Consider the following 27,449-nt stretch of genomic DNA (forward strand, 5'->3'; position numbering starts at 1 on the left):
CACAGGTACTCATTAACCTGTGTTGCCACTGATAAATACTGTAAACAAACATGTTTACTTATGAAATGATGCTATAGTCATATCATAACTATGTCACGTGTACGAAATTTTAAGTACATATGCCCTTCTTTCGTACGAGAATTCAGCGAACACCTCAGGAACAAAATGGAGTATAATAGTAGTGCACATGTGATAAAGGATCCAAAATTGAATCATCTATTTGATGGTCCTGATATTTTAAATGTGTATAATTCTACAATAACAAATTTGTCTGCAGGAGCTCCCGGTCCAGACTTACTACAAAAGTGTGTTCATATATTTCAGAGAGCAACAGAACATCGATTGGTATGTTATTGACCGACACACGTATTTATGGTGAAAAGATTTCAGTAAAAACGGAATTGCCGGTATCATAAACATATAAATTGGCATTTCTATGTTAATATGGTGAATAAAATACCAAAATTGATCCAAAAAGAATAATAATAAATAAAAAGTTAAATTCAGAAAGAAGTATGTGTAGTTATTGCTGTAATATTAAGTATTTTCCTGTGTAAGAAAGTACATTTTTCAGTATCAAATTTTGCAATATAATTATTCGATGTTCAGTGATGTTTATTTCGGATTTTACACTTGATTTTCCTCATTTCGAGACAAAATATGGCTGAAAAAGGTACTATTATCGTATGAGGGAAACACCTACGAATCATATATTTCAGACTTCTTTATATTGCTAACGTGTTATTTTCGAATGCGGAACATTTCTTAAGGTGAAATAATGCATTTCTAGGTAAGATAATGTCTATTTCTTCTATTTACGAGTACTTACTGTTACTTGTTTCGAATCTGTAACACATTATGGCCGTGATAGCGTAGGTTTAGGGGGCGTTCTGAGAGTGTTTTGTCGAATTATGCAGTTTTCCATCACCAGAAAATATCTACTTTCGTGCCCGGATTTGAAATTATGCTAATACGTCTAAAACCATTGACGTTAGCCTCACAAACCATTGACGTTAGCCCCACAAACCATTCACGTTAGCCCCAAAAACCATTCACGTTAGCCCCAAAAACCAGTTTCCATAAGTTTGGGGTAAGTTAGGTTAGGCAAGCATAGTTAAAAAAAAATTAAAAATACTCGACACCTCATGTTCTAGTGAAAACACGGCGAGGCTGAAACACTGGCTGCATCATCTTAACACATGGAACATTGCACTCTCGTGCAGAAAGCGAATGGCGGGAGCAGAAACAGTGTGTCGGACAGAGATTTTCGCAGAAAACAAGACGCATTCACATTAAAATGGATCAAATCTACATTCAGGAACTTCCACAACGCTAAAGAAAATGATTTCCGTAAGTACTTTCTCCTGGAAATTTGAAGGAATCCGTTTCCCTCATACGATAATGTTACCCATTTTTTTATAGTTCTTTGCATCATTTTCATTTGTGTTACGATAACAAACCAATGTATGGGGAGTACCGAAATATTTATTTCCTGAAAAGAAATCCATTGATATCTCTATTGACCATGCCATGAGAATAATTTAATGTACGAACCAGTGGTAATGAGTAAAATAATGCAAAATGTAGCATCTTGTATTCATTGCTCAAAGTGAGAATTGTTAGGTGGAGGAAGATGCTTGCTTGAGCCTTGGGCTTGCTGGGGGTTACATAACATGATTTTCCTAGCTGGGACCCCCCACCCCCACCCCTTTACACATACACGTCCCCCTTCGTTTACTATACCGGAGACGGATTTCTTCAAATTTACAGGAGAAAGTACTTACGCAAATCATTTTCTGTAGCGTTGTTGATGTTCGGGAATGTAGTTTTGATCCATTTTAATGCAATGCATGTGGTTTTCTACGAAAATCTATTTCCGACGCACTATTGCTGCTGCCGCCATTTGCTTTCTGCACAAGAGCACAATACACGCTATTGCTGCTGCTACAACATGATGTGTCGAGGATGCATCGTGAAGTTGTTGCTGGGTGTGGAAGATGCCGTGGAATTTGCAATTCCGATGTTGTCCGTATATGCTAAATTGAATGAAAGGAGTGCTAATGGAACCTAACCTAACAGGCCTAACCTAACCTAGTAGGCATACCTCGTCCCCGTGATGGTTCGTGGGTCTAAGAAATAAATATTATTTTCGTTAGAAATCCATTATTTCACCTAAAGAAATGTTCTGCAATGCAGAAAAGTACGTTATCAATGTAAAAAATTGCAAAATAAATCATTGATAGGTGTCTCTGGTATAGTAAAGTAGTACCTGGAAATGACTTTCTGTAGCATTTTGAAAGTTCGTGGAGGTGTTTTCTTTCATTGTGGAATCTATTTGACCGGGAATTCATGTGTTTTTCAAGAAAAATATCTCTCCGATGCACAATAGAAGTTGTTTTTATTTGCTTCCTCTACATGTACCGGATGTTGTGTACGTTTTATGACGTAACTCCCTGAAAATGTTTCCAACCACGCCGTTGTTTTGGTGCATTTAACTAAGCTTGCCTAACCTAACCTTACCGGAAATGGTTTGTGGGGCTATCCGTGAATGTTTTTTTGGGGCTATCCGTCAATGGTTCATGGGGCTATCCGTGAATGGTTTTTGGGGCTACTAGCCCCGGTAAGGTTAGGTTAGGCAAGCATAGTTAAAATAAAAAAATAAAAATCTGTGCAAAATGTACAATTTGCACACGTGGAACATGAAAGTAGGTATTTTTCGGTGAAGAAAGTTGGAAACACTGCATACCCACTGATGATGCACAACGCGACTCAAGCTGAGCCTACCATATTGTGTGTTCCGCAAGCGAAAAAAGGAAGAACAATAATTACTGTTAATGTGAAAAATTGAAATTATTTTCGTGAAAAAAGCAAAATGCAACCTTCACGAATCTTTCGCAATGCAGAATACTTAAGTACGAATGTTAAAAATGAGAAAATAAACGAGTGAGAGGTGTTGTGCCCATACTACATTGTTACCAGAACAAGTCCCTATTAATATACGAATGTGTAAAAGTGGGCTAAGAAACAATCTCTGCCTTTACTTACATCTTATGATCAGGACTCTAGAAATACTTTACAATGAGAGTCATGGCTAATGTTGAATATTTACAAACAAAACATATAAAACATGTATGTTTCCCCAACACCATTGATGGCATTATTCTACTGCAGCATGATAATAATTAATAAGAAAAGACAATGTCGTGCCTGTGCACACAATATTGATATTGAATAACTGAGATACCACCGACACATGTAACGTGTTTGAAATGTTGAATGAGAAGTTGAAATGAGAGATTATACACTCTAATGTTCACTTATGGATTTTTTAAAGATTCGAGGTAAAGAAGTCCGAAATATATGATTCGTAGGTGTTTCCCTCATACGATAATAGTACCAAAAAATGTATTAATTATCCTGGCTCCAATTGCTGGAGATGCTAATATGTCCATCGGTCAAATTCATGTGTGACGTACATGACTGACTTATTTCTTCTATGTAAAAAGTGTTAAACTGACATGTTAGAGTAAATGATATTTGAATGAAGAAATATTTTTATCTCATTTTATTGTAAACCACTCTCGTAAAGAAAAAGTGTGTTTTTTATGCTTTGTTTCTCCTTCTGACTTACATGGAAAGAAAGGAACACATTATACAACCTGTGTTAAATAATATAGAAATTCTGCTCTTGTAATGACCCTAGAATAACAAAGCATGATAGGCATATTCTTTACATTTCAAAGTATATGAAACAGTGTAGTATCATTAACATAAGATTTATCATATTGTACATTCAGTAGAATTTTTTACATTCAGTATCGTATCTTAGAAACCTTACGTACAAATTATTTGACTACTCAAAATATTTCCAATGAAATATTTAAATATTTGATGCAACTTAATTCCAATCGCCAACTGAGAATACTGCTTGTATTTTCATCTGTATGCTCTATATCTAACATCTATAAAATGCTCATTCAATAAAATTATATGTCTTCCTTGGGTGAAGAGTGTACTGAAATGAGTGCACATTCAATTATGTACAGCAAAACAGAATGAAAATAATGCTACGTTACGTATATCAGGATTGTTAAAAGTTTCCTTGATGTGAGGTTTCAATTCCTCGAATAGTTTTGGAATGTTAGCTGTCCTGACTGCAGCAAATTACGTGAATGGAGGACACCTTTTCTGATCATGTTCATCAAATTCAAAGGTGTGTGATTTTATCTCGCATCATACAGGTGCTGTCCACTCACCATCACGGATTTTGTAGACAAAAAAAAATATGTGTTAAAGGACCATATGACACATGCCTAAAAATAAAATATTTTCCTTTTCTGTTGATTTGTTATAGTGTTACAAGCTTACAAAGAAAGACTGTTTGGTAAAAAAAAAATTATGGAAGGAAAATGATGCAATTTTCAAACCATTATAAATGAAAAACAAAAAATGGTAGAGACCTAAGATTTCTTTTATTTGAAAGCTTGTTCAAAGCACTTTCAAAACCTTATTAATGAACATAATTATGAAACCCTCTTTAACTCTAAATTTTTGTTTGGAAAAAGTGAAGAACCACAGGATATGAGTTTTGCTGCTATAATGAAATATGGAAGCTGTACTATTTGCAATGCCATTTCTGCACTAACTTGTAATGTCATGTAGAAAATTCTTGGTAAAAAATTAACAAAATCCATTTTGAACCTTCTTTAGAAACCATTTTCTCAAAAGCACCAATCTCAAAACTTCTGCAAATTGCACAATGTAGTCTTTGGTTACTGTAATTGCAGAAGGTGCAACTAGACCTTTCAAATTCAAATTCTTTATTTGCGAGGGCGAGGTTCAGCCTGAGGCTGTTCTGCCACCTAACCCGTGTCATCGATTACCTTGCAATGGGTAAAACTGTCAAAGCTGGGAATCGGATTTCTTCAAATTTACAGGAGAAAGTACTTACGGAATTGAGTTTCTGTGTAATTTCGGAAGGTCGTAGAAGTGTTTTCTCGCATTTTTCAATGTATTTGGCCGCTAATTCATGTATTTTTCTATAATGTCCGTTCGATGCATGAAAGCTGTTGCTTGCATTTCCATCCATGTACTTGAACCGGATGTTGGGAGCATCTGATGACGTAATCCCCTGTAAGTGTTTCCAAACACACAGTTTTTTTTTTTTCACTATATTGGCCACCTAAAGCAACCTAACCTAACCTAAGCTTGCTGTGATGGTACGTGGGGTTATCGTGGATGGTTTTTGGGGCTATTCGTGGATGGTTATACAATCCAGAATGTTTTTTTGGGCTATGCGTGAATGGTTTTTGGGGCTATGTGGGAATGGTTTTCAGGGCTATGCGGGGATTTTTCTCTTAAGAAGGTTGAAACACTGCTTTGGTGTTTGAAACACAACGCTAGTCAAGATTTGCCCGTCATTTTGCGTGTTCAGGAAGCGAGAAAAGAACAAACAATAATTACTCGATATGTCTACAATAAGTTAGATACTAATTTCTTTACTTACTTACTTACTTACTTAGTCGCGTCCTCTTCTACCTGCCGGTGTCGAGGGGTTACAGAGAGTTCTCCAGACGTTTCTGTCCATAGCCTTTTCCTGTGCCTCTTTCCATCTTATGCTTCGTTTCTCCAAAATCTCTTTGACACTCATATTCCATGTCTTTCTTGGTCTTCCTTTTGGTCTTGTTCCTTGTGGACGTGCTTCCCATATCTGCTTTGGCAGTCTCGTCTCACTCATTCTGCTCAAATGGCCGAACCATCTGAGTTGATTACGTTCAACTGTTTCTTGTAGTGGCTGAGCATTTAAAGATTGCCGAATGGTTTCATTCCTTATCCGATCTTTCCTGGTTTTCCCACTTATTCTTCGAAGGTACCTCATTTCCATTGTTTGTACATTTTGCAGGTGTTTTCCAGTCATTGTCCAATTTTCACTGCTATATGTAAGTGTTGGTATATAAATTGTTTTATATACAGTGAATTTTGTTTGGGTAGATATTTCTTTTTTGCCTATAAATCCTCAGTTTATCATTTGATATAGCTTTCCTGTCTTCATGATTCTATCTCTTATTTCTTCCTCTTCTTTTCCTTGACTGTTTATAATTACTCCAAGATACTTGAAATTTGTCACTTGTTCTAAAGGTTTGTTATTCAGTTTTAACTTATGGTTTGTCTTTTCTCTGCTAATTATCATTGTTTTAGTTTTCTCCGTATTTATTTCCATATTCTTTTTCTTTAATTCTTCATTAAGAATATTTAGGTTATATTGTAAACTAGCCTGTGTATTAGCTATTAGTATAATATCATCAGCGTATATGAGCTCTGTTAGTTTAATTGATTTCATATTCCAGTATCCTACATGAAATTGTTTCATTTTTATATGGCATTCCTTTATCACTTCATCTAATAGGATTATAAATAGATATGGTGATAGTATATCTCCCTGTTTAACTCCTGTTGTTATTTCAAATTCCTCTGACTGGTGGTTTCTCGTCCTCACGTAGCATCTGCATCCTTTGTACCAACTTTGGATTGCTTTTATTAGGTTTTTATCCACTCCTTTCTTCTCTAAAGATTTCCATATCTCATTCCAAGGAACTCTATCAAAAGCCTTTTGTAGATCTATAAAACATACATGTGCCTTTTTATTGTATTCTATTGTCTTGTCTGTTATTTGTTTGAGGGTGAAAATATGGTCTTGTACACTTCTTGCTGGTCTAAAGCCTGCTTGACTTTCTTCCAATTGCTCTTCGACATATTTTCTGAGTCTGTTCTCCAGGATTCTTGAATATATCTTCCCTGGCACACTGAGCAATGAGATTCCCCGATGGTTTCTGCATTCTCTATTATCCCCTTTCTTGAAGATTGGGATTATTACTGATATCTCCCATTCCTTCGGTACAGTTTTCTTTTCCCATATAGCATTCAATAGGTTCAAAAACAGTTGCTCTCCAGCATTTCCCATGTATTTAAGCATTTCTGGTGTTAAACCATCATGTCCACTAGCCTTACCTAACTTCATTTTCTTTAATGCTGCTTTTAATTCTTCTACTTTGATATCATTTATTTCCTCTTCTTCATCCTCCATTTCTGTATCTTCTGTTCTTTCGTTTCCTGTTTGAACCTCCATCCTGTTAGTTTGTGTTTCATCCTTCAGCAATTCTTCGAAGTATTCCTTCCATCTTTGCATGATTTCTTCTGGTTTTGTTCTTAGTTTACCATCTTTTCCTTTTATGTATTTTAATGGGCTTTCTTTATCTTTTCTCATAGTCTTTAAAACTTTGTAGAATAGTTTTTGATTTTCTCGGCTGTTCTCTTCCATACTTTCCCCAAATTTTCTCCACAAGTTCTTTTTAGCCTCTAACACTTTCTTTTTTACTATATCCCTTTGCCTCCTATACTCTTCGAAGCTTTCTAAATCATTAACTGATAGGTACTTTTTCCACAATATTTGCTTGTGCGTGACTTCTTCTTTCAGCTCATCTGTCCACCATGCCGTTCTTTTCATTTTGTTTCCAATGTATGTTGTCCCGCAGCTTTCCTCTGCAGACTGTAGCAAAATCTTCTTAAATTCATCCCACAATTTATCTACATCTCTTTCTTCCTTTTCATGTTTCTCTTGTATCTTTGCTTCTATTAGTTGCTGATATTTTTCTTTAACTTTTGTATCTTTTAATTTATATGCCTTTATTCTTATTTTATTTTGTTTTTCCTGTCTTCTTTTTCCTTTAGTTTTTAGCACTCTACTTCTTTGTACTACTCTTTCCATTATTAATAGTTTATGGTCACTCCCAATTTCCGCCCCTCTTTTGACTCTGGCATCTCTTATCTTTCTCATCGTATTTCTCTCTACTATGAAATAGTCAATTATAGATTTTTCCCTTCTTGTTGGTTCTTCCCTAGTGTATTTATGAATTTCTTTATGTGGGAATTTGGTATTTACCACTACCATGTCATTTGTTACACATAATTCTAAGATTCGTGTACCATTATCATTTAATGTCTCTTCTCCATATTGTCCTATTACCTGTCTCCATTCTTCCGTATTGTTTCCTACTCTTCCATTTAGATCTCCTACTATCAATACTTCTTCCTTTCTTTCATCTATGATTTTCTGTAGTGAATCATAGAACATGTTTTTATTCTCTACTGTATCATCTTCATTTGGACCATAAACTATTATCATTGCTATATTTTCTTCTTCTTCTTTAATGTTAACAATCATTATTCCCTCACTTATGAATTCCCAATCTATTATATTGCTTTTCTTTTCTTTGTGGATCAGAAGTGCCACCCCTCCTCTAGCTCTTTCCATTCTCGGTACTCCACTATATATCAGTACATATCCGTCATCTAACTCAATTTCTCCATTTCCTTTTTTATTGGTTTCAGTTAGGGCTAAATATTTTACTTTGGTGTTCTTCATTTCTTTTACTATTTCAACTTCTTTTCCATTAAGGCCTCTGATGTTCCAAGTTCCAAAAGTCGTATACCTTAGTCCTCGCCAATTATCTTTCCTATAGATCCATCCGGCCAATTCTCTGTCTTTTCTTTTAATCATCTTTATTTAAGAAGTGTAGGTGATTGGCCTGCAGCTTCCTAGCATAGTGAAGGGGCTGCCTTCTTGTTGCTGCTATGCCAGCAATGGGGTTTGGATGTTTCTCCCCTTTTTTCTTTTGTGGGCTCTATGCTCCAACCTCCACTTCCTTGGAGGACCTGGGATTTTCTGATAGGGGTTTACTCCCCTTAGAAGGATCGGCTTCTCTATGCCTAAGAGTTCCTTCCACCCTTTGGTTTTCTGTTGGGGTGACCTTCCCCTAGCCTTTGGAGATCCCTCTCCTCCCTGCAAGGCAGTAGGGGCAGTGCTTATTTAATGGCGGCACTTTCTCGCCATGTCGTAGTGCTGTTATGGGGCTTTTCTGGGATTTTATGAGGATGATCTTGCCATAATCCGTCCTCCCCAGACCTCAACAGCACTACCGCCTCGGTCCGGGACTGCTTATTTGGTATTTCCTTATTCGCAGCTAACCACCATATCTGATGGCCGTTCGCTATCCGCCACCTGCGACCCGCCCAGTAGCTGAGGCTCGCCCTGGGACTAATTTCTTTAAAAAAGCGAAATCCCTTGTTAAACAATCTTTCGCAATGCAGAATAAGTAAGTACGAATGTCAACAATTACAGAATAAACGAGTTACAGCCGATTCCCGGCTTTGACAGTTTTACCAAATCTAAACGCAAGCCTGAATGTTGATTTTGAACACTTGAAGAATATAGAAATTAGTAATTCAATAATTAATATTTTTTAAATTATGATGCAACAAGGGTTGGTTAAATGGGGTATGGAATGATCCTATTTTAAGTAGTTTCCCACCACTACACACTCGTGTAAGTGCATGCACACACAAAATGTTACCAATAATATATTTGATGCTCTACAGGTTTCCTGATAAGCAGCAGTTAGAAACAGTGTAACATATTTTACAGTAAAAACCCAAAACATTTTTTAAAAATTTCTCCCTGGTTGCAAACAAAAACATTGCAAGGTCTGATTGCATCTCTGCAAGTACAGTAAATAAAGACTATATTGTACAATTTGCAGAAATTTTGAGAAAATGAATTCTAAAAAAGGTCAAAATGGATTTTTAAAGTTTTTACAAAGAATTTTCTACATAACGTTAGAAGTTAGTGCAGAAATGGCATTGCAAATAGTTAGTACAGCTTCTACAGAGCATTCCCTGACATTTGCTATGAGACTTGGCAGCAAGCGGCTCGGCGTCAGCGCTTGTCTTTTTCGGTGAATGGGGTCTGCGACAGTCGCACGCTACAGTCTGTTTCTTTCGCTCTCCCTGCCTTCCCTCTCTTTCCCTTCCTGTTGACGTTGCAGACTGATGCCAGTATAATCCTGCCTCGGAAGTTGTGTTGTGTCGTGTCCGTGTGTTGAAGACTGTGGCTTAATATGGCACCACAAAAGTTTACATTACAACAAAGGATTTATCTTGTTGATTGTTACTTCGGTAAGAGGAATTGTGGAGAAGTGCGACCATGTTTTGCAACAAAATGTCCTGGTGTTCCCGTCCCACATAGGACCACTATATTAAACCTCGTAAAAAAGTTTAGAGTAACATGGTCAGTTCTGAATAAAAGTGGAAAGAAAAACCCACGTTCCAGAACAGTCTCCTCGGAAATCTATCGACCACCTCTCACAAGAAACGGGTGTTTCAAAAACCCTCTAGGTCCCCTGATTTGTCAGTCTGCAATTTTTATTTATGGAGAAATCTAAAAAATAAAGTATACAAAGACAATCCGCACACCATCCGTGAGTTAAGAGAGAGTATTGTATGAGAAATTGGGAGAATTACAGTAGACGAACTTGCACGTGTAAATGCCAATTTCCTTTGGAGATGCCAGGAATGTGTTGCAGCAGAGGGACATCATTTTCAACACCTTCTGTAGTCAAGGTTAGTACACAATATGAAAACTGTAATTTAATAGCCGACTGTCGCGAACCCCGTTCGCCGGGAAAGACAAGCGCTGACGCCGGGCCGCTTGCCGCCGAATCTCGTAGCGAATGTCAGGGAACGCTCTGTATATTCTATTATCACAGCAAAACTCGGGTCCTGTGGCTCTTCACTTTTTCAAAAAATAATTTAGAACTTTGAAAAATTTTAATTTTAGAGTTGAGGAGGGTTGTACAAATAGGTACCGTAATAAGGTTTTGAAAGTGCTTTGAACAAGCTTTCAAATAAAAGAAACCTTAAATCTCTACCAGTTTTGGTTTTTGATTTATAGTGGTTTGAAAATTGCATTATTTCCCTTCCGTATTTTTTTACCAAACATTGACTTTCTTTGTGAGCTTGTAACACTTTAACAAATGATCAGAAAAGGAAAATATTTTATTTTTGGACATTGTCATGTGCTCCTTTAACGTATATTTTATTCAGCTAATTTTGTAATTCTAAGGTGACACATTTATTACGTACCTGTATGATTTGAGATGAAATGGCCCAGGTGCACTTTGGATCAGCTTGTCTGACACCTATTTCATTCATCAATAGGCCCCCTGCCCTGTGCTGTTGCCGAAAAATGCTATGATATCTCCTTATCTTGCAGTGTTATTAAACAAAGAGTAATTTTGCCAACCAATGGCATTGAATGTTTTGTACTACTATTTTTTTTTTTTTCCCCCGGTCATCCGTTTAGAGGGTTATGTCCCTCTCTTCAGCACGTGCTAGATACTTTAAATATATAATAATAGTAATAGATAGGCTAAGTGCACTTACTACTATTCTGGATGATGTGTTTGAAAGTCATGCAAAATCATGTAATTGAAATGTCTAATGGCAAATTTCTCATACTTCATGTAATTCGAAACAATAACATATGAATCACTTGATACCACTTCATTCTGGTATCGGCTGATACTGATTCAGTGGCATTGGTGTCGGCTCAGCTTTTATAATTTCAGGTTGTTATGTTCAGAGGTAGAATTTCAAGTGTTGCCTTGATCGGATTGTGGACGATTTTGGAATATGTATAGGTGTGTTTCACCTACGTCACAAACTCTTGCATTGTGGTAAAATTTGCCGCAAACATGGTGGCTGTGCACATCCTGATGTCCCATGAAACCCACCTATATCCAGTCTTCTTCCAGCTTAATTCCAGCTTTAGAAACTTGAATTTTAATTTTGCCTGTTCAGATAGTAGTTTTTCCTGACTATCAGTTATTTGCCAAACCATTGAGATAGATTTCTGCCTACAAATGATTCAATGGATCTGATTCTATAGGCTAGAAGGTTTAACCTGGCACAGTTCGTGTCGAACTGTAGATTTCCTTCTGCTAGCCGACTTTTCCAGCCATCATCTGGGGGTTTTCCTCCATTGGCAGAAGCCTTGGAGACAGCACGAGATTTGTACTCCACCTACCAGGGGTTGTCGTTTCCTTCATGTGGTGGAATCTGAGTCCTTTGTTGCCACATTGTCGTAGACGTGAATGTTCTGGCAGTGGAGACATCTGTGCTTGCACTCCCAAATGACTGCTCGTAGTATGGTCTGGAGCCACACTTGCTCACTTGCCAAGTTTCTAGGTGCTTTGCCTAAACCTAAAAGTGAAAGGAAAATATGTATGTAAGCAGAAAAGCACGGGGGGGAAACTCCAGCATCTTTTGATGAATAACAGTTCCCGTAATTTTTTTTGTTTGTCTTCAGCCTGTCTTTCAACTTGGCAGTCAATTTTAGGTGATCGTAAACACTATACATCTCATTGATTAGAAAATATGACATCACGTCTTGAATTTTCTGCATGTTTCAGAGCTCGAAAATATAGGAAAAAGGATCCAGATAGGAAAATTACTGAAATATGTTGTTTTATGTAAAGTAAATTAGCAAACATGTAAAATATGTAATATCCTGGCAAATATGTAAAAATATGTAACATAAAACTTATGCAAAATCATGTCAGTTATGTACCAGGGCAAATCGAAAAGTCTTTGCACGTAATTTTTTTTTCTAGCTTGTTATAAGTGTTATTACAAAAGCTAGATATACGAGTGATGCAGTAGGCTTTTCTTGGAATGGCTCTATTGTAACTTCCGATTTCTTCCACGGCACGGTGCTGTTATCAGTTGGCAAAGATGGCCAGAGTGCTCAGGAAGTCCACGCCATATGAGCAGCGAAGTTTTATTAGTTTTTTATGGTGCAAAGGACAAACAGCTACAGATATCCACAGGGAAATGGGGACAAGTGTTTATCAGTGCAATGTGTGCACTGGTGGTGCAAAGAGTTTGAAAATGGACGGGAAAATGTGGAGGACTCATTGTCGACCTCATTCCTCGCTGACACCGGACAACATTACACATGTTGATGTAATGGTGAAAGCTGATCGACATGTTCATCTGAAGGACATTGCCACTGAACTTGGTATTTCCTACGATCAATGGTTGTCGGTTAATAACGTCTGTACACGTGTCCCCATATACTGGCTCAATTTCCCTGTGGCTGTTTGTCCTTTGCACCATAATAAATGAATAACACTTTGCTGCTCATATGGTGTGGACTTCCTGAGCACTCCGGCCATCTTTGCCAACTGATAACAGCACCGTGCTGTGGAAGAAATCGGAAGTTACAATAGGGGTGTTCCAAGAAAAGCCTACTGCATCGCTCGTATATCTCGCTTTTGTAATAACACTTATAACAAGCTAGAAAAAAAAATAGGCGCAAAGGCTTTTCAATTTGCCCTCTTAATTCGTTGACATTTTCCTGTTCAAGGTATGTATCTATACCGCGTTTGTTGGAACCCGTCCCGTTTCCCGCGCTAGCGATCGCTCGACAGTTTCGGTGCCAATAAGAAACGAGGAAAAAATCGTCTGCTGGGCAGCAAGGAGCGAATGGAAGCCAGAAGAGAGGTGCTTACGTAGACACTGTTGCGACGTTGCGCATTTTAATTGGCTGCCTGGCTTTGACTTTCCCCAGCACGGAGAAAAGCCAGTGACCAGCTAGCGCGGGAACCGGGACAGGTTGTAACAAACGCGGTATAGGAAGGAATAGAATATGTAATTACGTACAAATCCCGTCTCTAATCATGATTTACCACCATTATAGAAAGTCAGATCTGTAAATTTTTCTGAAAAGATCCATCGCCTGAGTTTTTTGGGATGCTAAATGGATTCTGGTGATTAATTACCTTCCAAGGGGTGTAAGGGGTGACCTTCCATGTAGTACACCCAATTGTCAACTTCACTTTTATGTAGTACACCTTGGACTGCATTTTGCAGACAAATGAGGCTCTGGCGACTGGCCCTATGGCCAGTATAATTATGTCTGTTGTCCTGTTTTTTGTCCTTATGTGTGCTGAGTGCCCGTTTACAGCCTCAGCTTTTAACGGAAGTCAGAATATTTTAAGATTTTAGTTATGCAATGTTAAGAGTTGTTATTTGTAACGATAAGGGCTGGACCCCGTATAATGCGATGGGTGCAAAATAGCCTAAGTGCTAACGCACCCAAAATTTTAAAATCAAATCAAATAAAGAAATAATTACCTTCCAACTGTTTCTGCGATTATGGGACAAAATGATGCTTTTTTTCTTTTTTACCACTTCAGTGGAGAAATTTCAAGAGGAAAAAACATAGATAGCCAAATAGAAAGTTATCTGTGCTTGTCTCTATGCAAGTGTTCATTGCAGTCATAGTGATAATTTAACAGGGGTAAAGGGGCACTGATCCCCAAAATTTTCAGGTTTATTAAAATTTACATTTATATTATAAGTTGCCCGCGGTGGCTCAGTTGGTAACGCGTCTGACTACCATGCTAAAGGTCCCGGTTTCGATCCCCAGCCGGTTCAAATCCGGGAACTTTTCTAACGGAAGTGGCCCCAGCGTCCACCCAGCGTCGAATAACATGGGTACCTGGGGGGTAAAGGCGGTCAGGGGCATGATGCTGATCACATCATCCCCACTCACGACCGGATCAAGAAAGTGTTGGGCATTACCCCCACACTCCCTATATGCCTTCATGGCATTGTGCTAAGCACAGGGGAGCACTTTACCTTTTTTTTTTATTAAAATTTATATGTTAAGGCAGTGGTTACCAAAGCGTGTGCAGTGGTGCCCTGAGGAGCTGTGTGACTGGGTTACAGGAGCACCGCAAAATCCAAAATGTGTCCCACTAATTACAATTGTAAATTAAATGATATGATTTTCTAAATATGTGCTTATTCAGCACTTTTTACACATAAAATGTTTCTAAATTTGAAAATGTGTTTATTTTTTAACTTAAGGCAAGCAACTTAAGCACACTAACTGAGCGTTGCAAGTGTTAGATAGGCCTACATTCTGTCTTTTTCATATTTGCCTTTTCATCCGATTTGGCTCTTACTGTAGCTGTAATCATCCCTTAGTAGAAAACGATTATTATTATTAAAGCAGCTGCAGAGAGGATTGGTGTGGGACACATCCAGCTACAAACACTTTGTGAAAAATCTTAAGTTGTTACCTTAGGAGCCAGGTTTAGGACTGTTAGGAACCTATTTGGTCTAGGAATTAATTCGTGCACCTGGACAAGAGATGGCGTAACGAGCGTATCGTCTCACAGTTCCGTGTACCCACACATGCGTTGAAAACTCCTGTCAGCGTGCATCGTTCGTAGTATAGGGCAGTTGATTGACGCGTCAACAACAGCATTTTGTAGTCAACTGAACATGGCGCAGTTCGTGCCAGTTAAAGTGTTTTTGCGGGGTGTTCTGCTTCATTACTTTAACATGCAGAAAAGTGCTACCGAAAGTCATCGTATTTTGGTGGAAGTGTATGGTGACCATGCGCTAGCTGAGCGAACGTGTCAGAAGTGGTTTGCAGGGTTTAGAAGTGGTGATTTCAGCCTGGAAGACCAAGAGCGACCTGGACAGCCAAAAAAATTTGAATACGAAGAATTGAGAGCATTGCTCGATCAGGATTCGTGTCAAACGCAGGAAGAACTTGCAGAAGCATTAGGCGTTGATCAAACAACAGTTTCCAAACGCCTCAAAGCCATGGGAATGATTCAAAAGATGTCACATTGGGTTCCACATGAATTGAAAGACAGAGACGTTGAAAGACGAAAAACCATTTGCGAATTGCTGTTTCAAAGACAGAAAAGAAAGGGTTTTTTGCATCGCATTGTTACTGGCGATGAGAAGTGGATCCATTACGAGAACCCGAAACGAAAAAAGGCCTGGGTGAAGCCAGGTGAACCAGGTCCTTCACAACCAAAACGAGATATTCACTGTGCAAAGGTTATGCTGTGCATATGGTGGGATATGAAAGGTGTGGTGTACTATGAGCTGCTGCAACCGGGTGAAACTATTAATGGAGAACGTTATCAACGACAATTAATGCGTTTGAAGCAAGCTCTGGCCAGGAAACGACCAGAATGGGAGAACAGACATGATAAACTTATTTTTCAACATGATAATGCTCGCCCACATGTCGCAAAACCGGTCAAAACCTATTTAGAAAATGTCGGATGGGAAGTTTTACCCCACCCGCTATATTCACCAGACGTTGCTCCTTCGGACTACTACTTGTTCGATTGCATGAATAACGATTTGATTGGACAGTGGTTCACTTCTTCAGAAGATATCGAAAAATAGGTGTCTGACTGGATCGCTTCAAAGGATGAGGACTTCTTTCGCCACGGAATCCGTAACTTGCCTGACAGATGGGCGAAAGTGGTGGCTCGCGATGGACAATATTTTTTTTAAGGTATTTATGTATTTTGTGTTTGAACTACAGCTTCAATGTGTGCGTAACAACCGCACGAATTAATTCCTAGACCAAATATTTTCGGGATGTGTTAGCAGCTGCTGTGCCCCCCTGCTGCAGAGTAGAATTTTGCAAGGTTTTAAGTGTGTTATTGTTAAGGGAGACTATATAGAAAATTTCAAATGACCATTTGTGTACATAAATAATGTTGATGAAATTATGTAGTATACTGTTTCATAATGATTCATTTCAGGAAAATGAAGTAGAGAAGAGTTTTCTCTTCCAATATGGCATTGCAGCAGGTCTATGGGACTTCAGAGAGGAACTTGCAAAGTTTCTTTGTAAAAACTATGGTGATAATGTTTGTAGGTGAGTTTTGTTTTCCAATTTGTCATTAAATTCCTGGGTATATATATTTTTTGGCACCAGGTTTCATGACATGCGTTCATTCTTTTGTGGGTCTATTCACTGATTTTAAAATATGTGCTCTAAAATATACACTTGCATCAAGGTTAAATAAGGATTTTCTGGGAAATTTATTTTCCCAACGAGGCAATTTGAAGAACATATGACAGACATCTTCCTGTCAACTTCAAATTCCCTTTGACTTCTTATTGTGAGTGGAAAAACACTTGCTAGAGACTTGTCAGCTATGTTGAAGATTCTAGTATTCATTACATCAAATACATCATTGATCACTAGAAATACATTTAGAGGCTCTTGTATTTCAGGAACACAGTGTGTTTTAAAAATAACTGACAAACAAGGAAATACATTCTTGATCTCTAACCGAAATGGACAGCTGGTGGTCTGTGAATTTAGGACAGTATAATTTATCCACACAATCGACAGTTTGGAGGCATTCAATGATTTCTTATGTGTGCCTATATGTTTCTGTCCAGGTAGATTAAGCTCCTTATTTATGAAGTAGTTTTGGAGAAACTTGATTACATCTGGTATGTAACAAAAACTTATACTCGTGAACTTAGTTCTGCGTGATTTGTGAAGCAAGGATTTATAGAGGTCACTGCTATCATTCCTGGTACCTTGGACAGTATTTTGCAGACTTTCAAGGCTCTGGCATCTGGGCTCATGTCTAGTATAATTCTCTGTGGGTCTTTTATTATCTCCTGCCCATGTGTGTTTCATCAATTTCCTCTTATTGCCTTTCATTGATATCTTTGCAATTAGCCGAAAGTGGCGGAAAAGTGAAGTAAAATATAGCAAATCGATGAATCAATCAATGTTCACAGATAGTTTACTTGCGCATTTTCTGCACTTCACCTGCAGATCATGCAAGTAACTAACAATGGTTTGTTATTTTGAAACATGTGATTTTGAAAGAAACCATCTGCCCATGTGCGAAACATATTATATTTGACACAGATCATGAAAAATATGCATTTTTGACGGCTTAGGTGTTACAACCACCATAACATCTTTTGTGATGAACAAATCACCTATTCACATACCAGTTCCATGTTTATGTATGCCTGGAAACTATAATAGTGTACACTAAATAAAGCACTATAGCTTAATTAGATATTTATGTTCATATATAGTACTTTACATTATTGTGTAAATAAAACTGCTTCCTAATGTGTTAGTTTAGACAGTAATTTAATTTTATTTTTCAGAGAAAACCTGATTCAAACATGTGGTGCTACACATGGATTACAGCTAGCAATGGATACATTTTTACCTTACAATGCGGTAATATTTGTTGAAGAAGTAACTTACATGATAGCATTGGATGCATTTAAGCATTTTCCAGACATGAAGATAGTGCCAGGTTTGTTCTTTAACATTGATATTATGCTGTTGATTGATTGCTATTCATGTTATTGCTTCTGCAGGCAAATACACTGTGATTCAAAATTATTTGAACAATTTCAACTCGTTATATTTTAATCATGAATTGTCAAAATAAGATACAACTTCACACATATGTAATGTAACTGCCCAAGTTTAAGTGCCAATGGTTATCGCGACGTTAACTCACAAATGCTCAATGTGAGCTCCCTTCGTTATCTGCACACATCAATATGGTAATGTAACTTCGTCCAGACACTTTTCAGCATGTTCTCACCAATGGTTTGCACAGCAGCACTAATACGGTAGAGCTCTTTACTCGTGGATCTCTATGAAATCATGTATGAAACTGACGTTGCACAGTCACGACCAATCTACTCTCGCAAAATGCTTTCCCCTCACCACTGACAGCCATTTTGCGACTGGTCAGCCTGGCACCTGGCGGCAGAATTTAGAACTACTGGGACCTTTCCAAAAAGAACCTTAAGAATGTGTTCAAATGTATTTCATGGGATATTCGGTCGGTGATTATGTTGCATTGCTCATGGAACGTATTTTTATCGTTCAAATAATTTTGGAACAGGCTTTACATGTTACAATCATTGTAATCATCTTTCTGATTATATAAATATAATATATTTCTTCATTTGTATAAAATAATAATAATAATAAATAATCCTTTGCGCAACAGCCCATGAAGGGCCTGGGCATACCTACCGACTGCCGGTCTCCCTCCCACACTTTCTCTCGTCACCTCTAAGCGTGGAGATCTTCAACCAGTATTGGAATAGTCGGGGGGTCAGCCCGACGTATCCCCAGCCGTTATAGTAGGTCGTCTCGACCGGATTACGCTCACTCACTCGGAGCTCCCCAATTTCCTCACGATGGTGGGTTGCCACCGGCCCTATACGTAGGCCGAATAAATTCCGACCAGAGCCGGATTCGAACCTACGCCGTCCCGCAGCGAACGATCTCAAGACGAGTGAACACCTTAACCCGCTCGACTACGGAGGAGGACATTTGTATAAAATTCGTAACATAATTTTTCAACACTATTTTTCAAAACTTAAATTTTAGACAACTGTAATTTCGAGACTATGATTTACAATAATTTTTTGTATACACTATAGACAGGGTGTCTACCAGTGAAGAATGTCAAGAAATTATGCTTATGGTGAAGAATTTTAGCAATATTTAAAAAAAAAAAAATCAACCGAAACTAAGTAATAAAATATGTATATTATTATTTTTTCATTTATTTGCACACACTGTATAAATTTCGACATCTGTTTTCTTTTTGTGATTTTCCTCGTGTAGTAGTAGTTTTGGTAAAACTTCGGTATGGTCCCAACACCTCTCACTCGTTTATTTCGTCATTTTTAACATTCATACTTACCTATTCTTACAAAAGATTCTTCAAGGTGATATTTTGCTTTTTTCACGAAAATAATTTCAATTTGTGACATGAGGAGTAATTATTGTTCTTCCTTTTTTGCGCTTTCGTAAGACACAATATGGCGAGACAGCTTGACTAGCGTGGTAGATCATCAGTGGGTATGCAGTGTTTCCAACCTACTAAATCAGATCGTTTGATAGCCTTGCATCAATGATTATAGAACTAAAATAGTCCAATAGTGCAGACTGCCTCTGTCCAGAAACAACCTATTCATTTGTGCAAGGACAAAATCGAAATTGATGCAAAATTTGAAAAACCATCTACGTAATTTTTGTAGGTTTTTGTAAGCTCAAATTTAAATTTTTCATGGCTCGAGGGGGGAGGGGGCATGACCCCCCCCCCCTTGGGCACGGGCCTGACTTATGCTCGTAATTGCTAATTTTCAACTTCACCTAAGTAGGAGTCGATTAAATATAGGTTAAGAAAAATTGGAAGAGGTCAATAATTTTGAATTTGTAAAGTTCTCTGTTCTACCTTGAAACATTTCCCTGAAGTTGCATAAAAGAACAGAACTTGTGGATTTGCTTTGTTCTCATAAACAGTATCGTGAACTAAGGAGAAGTGGGGCAAGGGTCACTTGCATGGATATTTCCAAAGTTCTCTTAGAATTTTTCATATATTTGTTACTTTCTGCATGTTCTATGAAAGGATAAAGTGTCCAAAATCTGAAGCCACAATTCCGCTTCATTTAGAGTGTTTTCATGCTTCCTTTTTGACTGATCTGGTTCTCTTCAGGAAATATATGATTCTATGTTCATATTTTTCCTTGTCTATGCTGCAGACTTATGTCCTTTTTTCTCACGTTTCACCTGATAAGTTTATGCAAGTCTCAGTCTAGCTGAAAATCAATGGAGATTTCTTTTTTTTTTTAAATGAGTGTCTGCAAGATTTGCAAACTCTACTATGTATAGTGGCCGCGGTGGCTCAGTCGGTAACGCATCTGGCTACCATGCTAAAGGTCCCGGGTTTGATCCCCGACTGGTTCAAATCCGGGAACTTTTCTAACGGAAGCGGCCCCGGCGCCCACCCAACGTCGAATGACATGGGTACCTGGGGGAAACCCTGGGGGGTAAAGGCAGTCAGGGGCATGATGCTGATCACATCACGCCCACTCACGACCGGATCAAGAAAGTGTGGGGTACCCCCACACCCCCTATACGCCTTCATGGCGTAGTACTAAGCACAGGGGAGCACTTTACCTTTTTTACCTTTTACTATGTAGGTCATTTATCTCACTTCATCACGGAATGAGTGACAGAAGTCTTTCAAAAACATTTGAATCTGCTACATTTCACATGGTGCCATAGAAACATTAATATATTGTTTTTTTCTTTTTTTGTAAGAAATAAAGTTGTGTACATATTCATGAACGTGAGTTGTTTAGTTCCAGTGAAAGGGGCTTAGAGTATGCAACACTGTAATAGGGTAGGGAATATCAGGAATAAAACTGTGACCTTTGGCTGACTTGCTAACATTTTTCTTTCTATTATTTTCAAATTATGCTTCAATCTTGCAATGCCTAAAACAGTGAACAGTTTTTTTTAAAAGCAGTAATTTTTAAAGGTTTTTTTTTTGCTTGTCAGGATTGGAGACTGAAGACAGATTTCGAAATTTCCTCCAAACTGGCTTCTTTTTGAGGAATATTTTGTATAAAAACATTCTTTTATTTTCAACAATATTAAATAAACTGGATTTGTTTGTTTAACGTGCTAAATATAAGACATAAGTGTTATTTATTAGTATGTTAAATCATAGCCATATCTGGAAAGTTAGTTAAAAGTCAAGGAATTTGGCTTTGCAAAATGAGTCAAAATCCTTTAAGAGCTTGTTGATATGTATGAAAATATTCCTAATAGCTCTGTATTGCAGTTCCCATCACAGATGAAGGAGTGGACACAGCTGAATTGGAGAGAATTGCATTAGAGGAAAAATCCAAAGAACATTGGAACCTAAGTAATGAAAAGCTTTTCTGGGCCATGTTTTACACCATTCCAACTTTCCACAATCCATGTGGAATATCGATGTCAAAGGGTAGGTATTTGTAGTACTGCAGAATAGTAATTAATTAAGATTGGTTCCGTTGCAGTGGGATCTATCAGTAATAAAATTTAAAGAATGGTTTTCAGAAAACATATGTTGAAATAAATCATCTGCATACAAATTATGCTTATGAAGATGATGCTATAAAATCACAAAACTGTAATTGTTCTAATTCCTTCAGTAATTCCACACCAATGGACATAATAAATTAAATTCTGTGACTTTGTTTCTTTTCCTTTTTTGAATCTTATTGTTGTTTTTTTTTACTTACACTAATACATCATTTGGCCGACTTGGTGGCTGGTTGTGTCAAGTGGTCGACTTTTGAGCTTGGCACCGAAGTTTCGAGGTTCGAGTTATGCTGTGGGCATTGATGTTACTTTCGAGTGTCCCTTCATCAATTTTATCTAATCATCAGGTATCCTCATTGACACGATTAGGCAAAAGTGCAGAAAAGTGACGTAAAATAACAAAAATATTACATCATTGTCTATGTTAACTTTACTCACCAAACAAGGGTCACTAGAAATGTTTCTGTGTACGTGAAGAAAGTATCCTAACTTTTAGATGCTTGTGCAGAAGAGTTGATATAGCTGATGGTTTAACATTTAACATTTCAGCAAGGCATATGCTTTCTTCCACCACAGTCACTGGCCTACGTCTGGAGGGGGGGGGGGGCTTGCCCCTTCCCCCGGAAACCGAAAAATGAATGTCGACCTACAAAGTATATATATTTCTTTTTATAGGTTTGTCGCGTGTTACTCACAAATCCAGAATATAAAAATAGGAAAGTTAAAAATTGTACTTACGTATGTGAGTATAGTGCTCTTATTGTAGAACGACGTTTCAGAGATTGACTATCTCTTTCCTCAGGTTCGAATAAAAACTAAGTACTTGGCACATATGTAAGTACAATTTTTAACTTTCCTATTTTTATATTTAGTATATATTTCACATAATTTTATTTCAGTCAGTGTAATTTATGTTAATTATTATAAGGGTGTTGAAGGAACATGATAATTTCAGACTGAATCAGTGTTTTTTGAAGGGGAATCACTATTTTGGGGGCAAATATGCCTCCTTTGCCCACCCATGGAAAAAAATTACCTTGCTTTCCCCTCCCTGGAAAAAATCCTATGGATGTCCATGGCCTACCATTACCCCACGCTAGTGGAACACTATGGGATAGATGTAGATTGCCAAAAGCATTTTGGGTATTTGAAGTGTATGTAAAAATATTTGTAAAAGTTAGAGATAAGAAAGTTGTATAGAAGAAAATAAACAGAAGAATTGGAAAAAAAGAAAGTAGACATGTCAACGTTCATCATGATGGATTAAAATTTCACTACAAATTTAATAATAACCTGTGGTGCAATAGCCCGTGAGCGCCAAGGCCTACCTGCCAACTGCTGGCCTCACACCCACTTGCTGAGGTGGGAGATCATCCAACCTGTTATGGGGTGACGTGTGATCAGCACAAGGGACCCCCATTTTGTAGTAGGTTTTCCATGACCAAGTTACGCTACTCATTCGTAGTTCCCCAATTTCCTCATGATGGTTGGTTGCCACTGCTCCCATGCACAGACCCAAAATCTCAGGAGAAAAGTTGTTATGCTTCCTCCCAGGAGACTCGAACCTGCGCATGTCCAATAGTCGGAGCCCAAAGCTTGACACCTCAGACCACAGCCACGGTGCGGGACACAGAGATTTAATAAATTTGTTTATTGTCAGAGTAAGGAAATCCATTTTTCTTTGTTACTAAAAATGCTCCTGTCTCTTAATAACATGACTTTTTTCTTAGCTTGCAGTCAAAATGTGATAAATATTGCAAGGAAGTTGGGTATGATGGTGATATGTGATGATGTCTACAATTTACTGTACTATGGAAGTGAATCCTTTCCACCAAAGAGACTGTTCGCATATGATAATCCATCTGATGAAGGCTATGAGGGAAATGTGGTTTCCAATGGGTCCTTCTCCAAGATTCTTGCTCCAGGGACTCGTGTCGGCTGGTTAGAGCTTCCTCCTCGACTGGCTGTTATCATGAGAAATAGGTGAGTGAATTGAAGATCATTTTCCCTTTGGATCATTTGCCATTTTCTGATATTGTGTTCAAGTCTTTCTTTGCTCATGAAAATGGCATGTATGTGAGTCATTGCTGCTAAAATTGTGCAGCACAACATCTGCATCAATGTTGTTTAGCATATAAGATATTAAAATTATAAACATTTATCTATCTCCGCGACAAACTGACATTTAGAAATTCAATACATTCATACAATATGAGAGGTTGGCGAAAAAATTGACATTCTGCACTATTCTGCTGTCAGTTTCGAAGGTTCCTTGTCCCTCTGGTCTGCAAAGGTTTTGGATGCTCTTTCCAATTACGTTTCATCTGCTACATCACCCAAAAGCTTCAAAGAATAAGTTATATTATTTTTATTGCAAAACAATTCAGCTTTAGCTCATATGGCTAAGCAACAAGAACCAAGTGAAACCCTGTATTTTGCAAACACTTCCTGACACAACAAATATTGCAAATTGTGTAAAAGTTATTTTAGTCTTGATTTGGAAAGTGCATATGTACACATGTGTATGTGTGTGTGTGTAATGTGTATTTCATTGTATTCTCTCTAAAATTGTATTATTTTTCATTTGTGTTAAATTAATTCATGTTATAGATTTTATTTTAGTGTTGTAAATATATGTGTTGTAACTTTCAATTTTCAGAGGAAGGTGGTAGAGCAGCCTAAGGCTGAACCTCACTCTGTAGGAAATAAAAATTATTTTCTATTCTATTCCATCAAACACTTGTGCCTTAGTTTTCAGGGTATAATTGTGCATTGCTCACTGCCATAAGGGCAAAAAGGGGTGTGGATTCTCGATCTCAGCTGTAGTGGAGGTGTTGCAAGTAGAGTTATGTGACCACTTTTATCCACCTGTCCAGATTACACCAGGTACCCGTTGACTGAGCCCCAGAGATGCTTATGAATGGACAGTAATTAAAAATTCCCACCCACCCACCTTCCTGATGTATTTTTTTTTACAAAATTTGAATGAATAAGCATGCTTTTTTTTTACCTTCAATACTTTCCAGTATTGTTATAACAAGTTTTGCAGCCAACCTTCGTGGTGGAGTGGTTATCACAGCATGCTAAGATACCAATGGTTCCAGGTTCGAATCCCAGCCAGGATATGGGTCTGTGTGAGTGTCCCTTCATCAATTTCATCATATCATCACTCATCCTCATCTCGACAATTAGCCAAAAGTGACAGGAAAGCAAAGTAATATAAACCAAGTCATTAAAATCTACCATTCAACAAGTTTTACCAAAATTGGGTGGGTGTCTCTCCTTTGGACACCCACATTTCTATAACTGCAAACAGCATAGTCCTCATTTTTAACTTCAATTAGATCAAAATAACAATAGAAACTAACCAAACAATACATATTTGTGCATCTAGTGATGATATCAATGCTGCCAAATGTGAATCTAGTTTAACTGAGAACAGATAGTACTAAGTGTCTTGGATAAGAACCAAGTCCGACAAATTACTTTTAGAAACATTGGTTACAATGTCGGAGGAGGTCTGACTTACAAGTGGAACAGCAAGACATCTCGACCAGGTCCTACTTATGAGAGGAAAGGATTAAGAGTGAAAAACAGGTAGGCAGGTAACATGGGTACATGCAGTTGTGCACAGACACCTGATTCAATTTAGATCATTCATGTTCTGTTATCTTGTGAGTGCGATGCTTGGTGTTGCATTCGTTTTTGAAAATGATTGGTAATTGTGTGAATGATTTGGAAGACACTACACAAATGAATGAGAAGGCACTGTACAATTCTTTGAAAAATGAGCACAATTAGGCATGCTGTTCCAACAGACCTGTTACTAGGTGTGGAAAGACTGCAGCTGTGAATGGAAGACTTAACTATTTCATTTTGAGGTGAGAATCTGGAACTATTTGCTTACCTGAAACCAGATTTGTGTTTATCGGTACTGACTCAGTGTAAAGAAGGTCTTCACTTCCTTTCCAGTGGCATTTTGAAGAGTGGCGGTGCATCAAATGCCTATGTATCTGGCATTGTAACAAGCATTCTCCAGCTTGGTTTGCAAGACAGTCACTTAGAGCTTCTAGTAAATACTTTTAAGGTATGTTCACAGAAAACTATCTGCTATAATTTTGTGATAATTCTATTGATAGATTTCATTCAAGAATATATACCTAGATATGACATAGCATCTAACCAATTGCCTATCTGAATTCATATTGTATGTCATGATTAATTATTTATGTAAAAATTGACTGAAAAAAAAGGCATTATACCAGATGAGAGAACAATATTTTAATGGTTCTTCAACCCTTGTAACATCAGTGTACATATACTGGATATCCCTTGGATGTCCAGGATTGGACATGGCGTGAATATGCAGGATTTTATATCCTATGGATATCCAATGATTATACCATGGACGTCCAGTGTATATCCTTTAGTAGAGATTTATGGATGTCCATGATTGGAGATCCTATGGATATCCAGAAATGGATATACACCGGTTTAGTGGCTGAGTATGTTAGGTGGTGGACTTTTAATCTTGCCACCAACTTTCCTGGGTTCAAATCCAAGCCCGGGCATGGGTGTTCTTTGAGAGTGCTTTCTTACCAATTTCATCTAATTGTCACTCATCCTCGCCATCATGATTAGCCGACAGAGGCACAAAAGCGATGGTAAATAAAGAAAATACAAAATACGGAAATGAATATCCATAATATTTTGGATATTCAAAGGATATCTCTTGGAGATTTGTGCTGTATGACAAACACATTAATATAAATGTATTTATGCAGACTTATATTTTGATTGGATGTGAAACTATTTTACACTATTAATTTTATCCCTAGGAACGAATGGTAGTTTTGTGTGAAACACTGGAGAAACATTTACCAAACACCTGCACATTTGTAAAGCCTGAAGGAGGATATTTTGTGTGGATTAAGCTTCCTGAGAGCATTGATGCTGTGAAATTCATTGAGTGGAGTCAAGCAAAGTATCAAGTAACTGCCATACCAGGAAGTAGATTTTCTCCCATCAAGAGTCACAAGAATTACTTGCGACTTTCAATTGCATTTCATGGCAAGGATAAGCTAAAGTCAGCTGCAGTGACATTGTGCCAATCGCTGAAGGAGTTCATGGATAAAAGCTGAGCTGCTACATTTATTTTGCCCATCAAACTTTTTAAGAAGGGCTTTCTTCTTTTTATGTACTACATCGTATTGTACTACAAAAAGATAAGAAGATATATATTTTTGTAAGACTGATTTTGTAAATGCTGGATAATGCATTTCAGTAGAATAGTATGAATTTTATATTCAGCGGGCAAAATTGTTAGATTTTTATATATTAGAGGTACTATAAAATGTGGTCATGATTGAGCAAGTATGGCATTCTATTTAACATTTCATTTCCAAAATGCAAAATTGAATTTAAGATTTCTGTCACTCTTATGTGTGACAAAAACTGGTTACAATGAATATAAGATGTAAAAAGGTAAAAAAGAGAAGTAAAGTTCTCTATGCCATGAAGCCACATTTAGGGGATGAGAGGGTAGGGCCCCCACACATTCTCGATCTCGGCCATTTTTGAAGGTGATGTGATCAGCACTGCACTCTGGCCACCTTTACCCACCCCCCATGGTTGCCCACAGGTGCCCATTGATTTGAGGCTGGGTGAACCCCAGAGCCGCTTTATGTGGGGACAAGGCCAGAAAAATTCATCCTTAGAAGCTGTTAAGTACTGAACTGTTATTAATACCATAAGTGTGAGATTAGGCTGATGTAAGGTTTGCCTGTTTTCTACCACTGCAAATTTTGTGCCAAAGATGCTTTATTATAAACAATAAATGCAT

The 27,449-nt window shown here is 37.7% G+C and overlaps 1 protein-coding gene across 1 annotated transcript; it reads left to right on the forward strand.

The window, feature by feature from the left end:
* LOC146000008 (uncharacterized) lies at positions 1-27,449 on the forward strand. The gene is made up of 7 exons (XM_083137313.1): positions 1-345; positions 16,482-16,597; positions 17,866-18,020; positions 21,366-21,527; positions 23,338-23,590; positions 25,580-25,694; positions 26,446-27,449. The coding sequence occupies exons 1-7, from the start codon at positions 91-93 to the stop codon at positions 26,746-26,748; spliced, it is 1,359 nt and encodes a 452-aa protein (XP_082993439.1). The 5' UTR covers positions 1-90; the 3' UTR covers positions 26,749-27,449.

This window comes from Lepisma saccharinum, chromosome 16 (genome assembly GCF_977018435.1).
Source record: "Lepisma saccharinum chromosome 16, izLepSacc3.1, whole genome shotgun sequence".
Taxonomy (NCBI): domain Eukaryota; kingdom Metazoa; phylum Arthropoda; class Insecta; order Zygentoma; family Lepismatidae; genus Lepisma; species Lepisma saccharinum.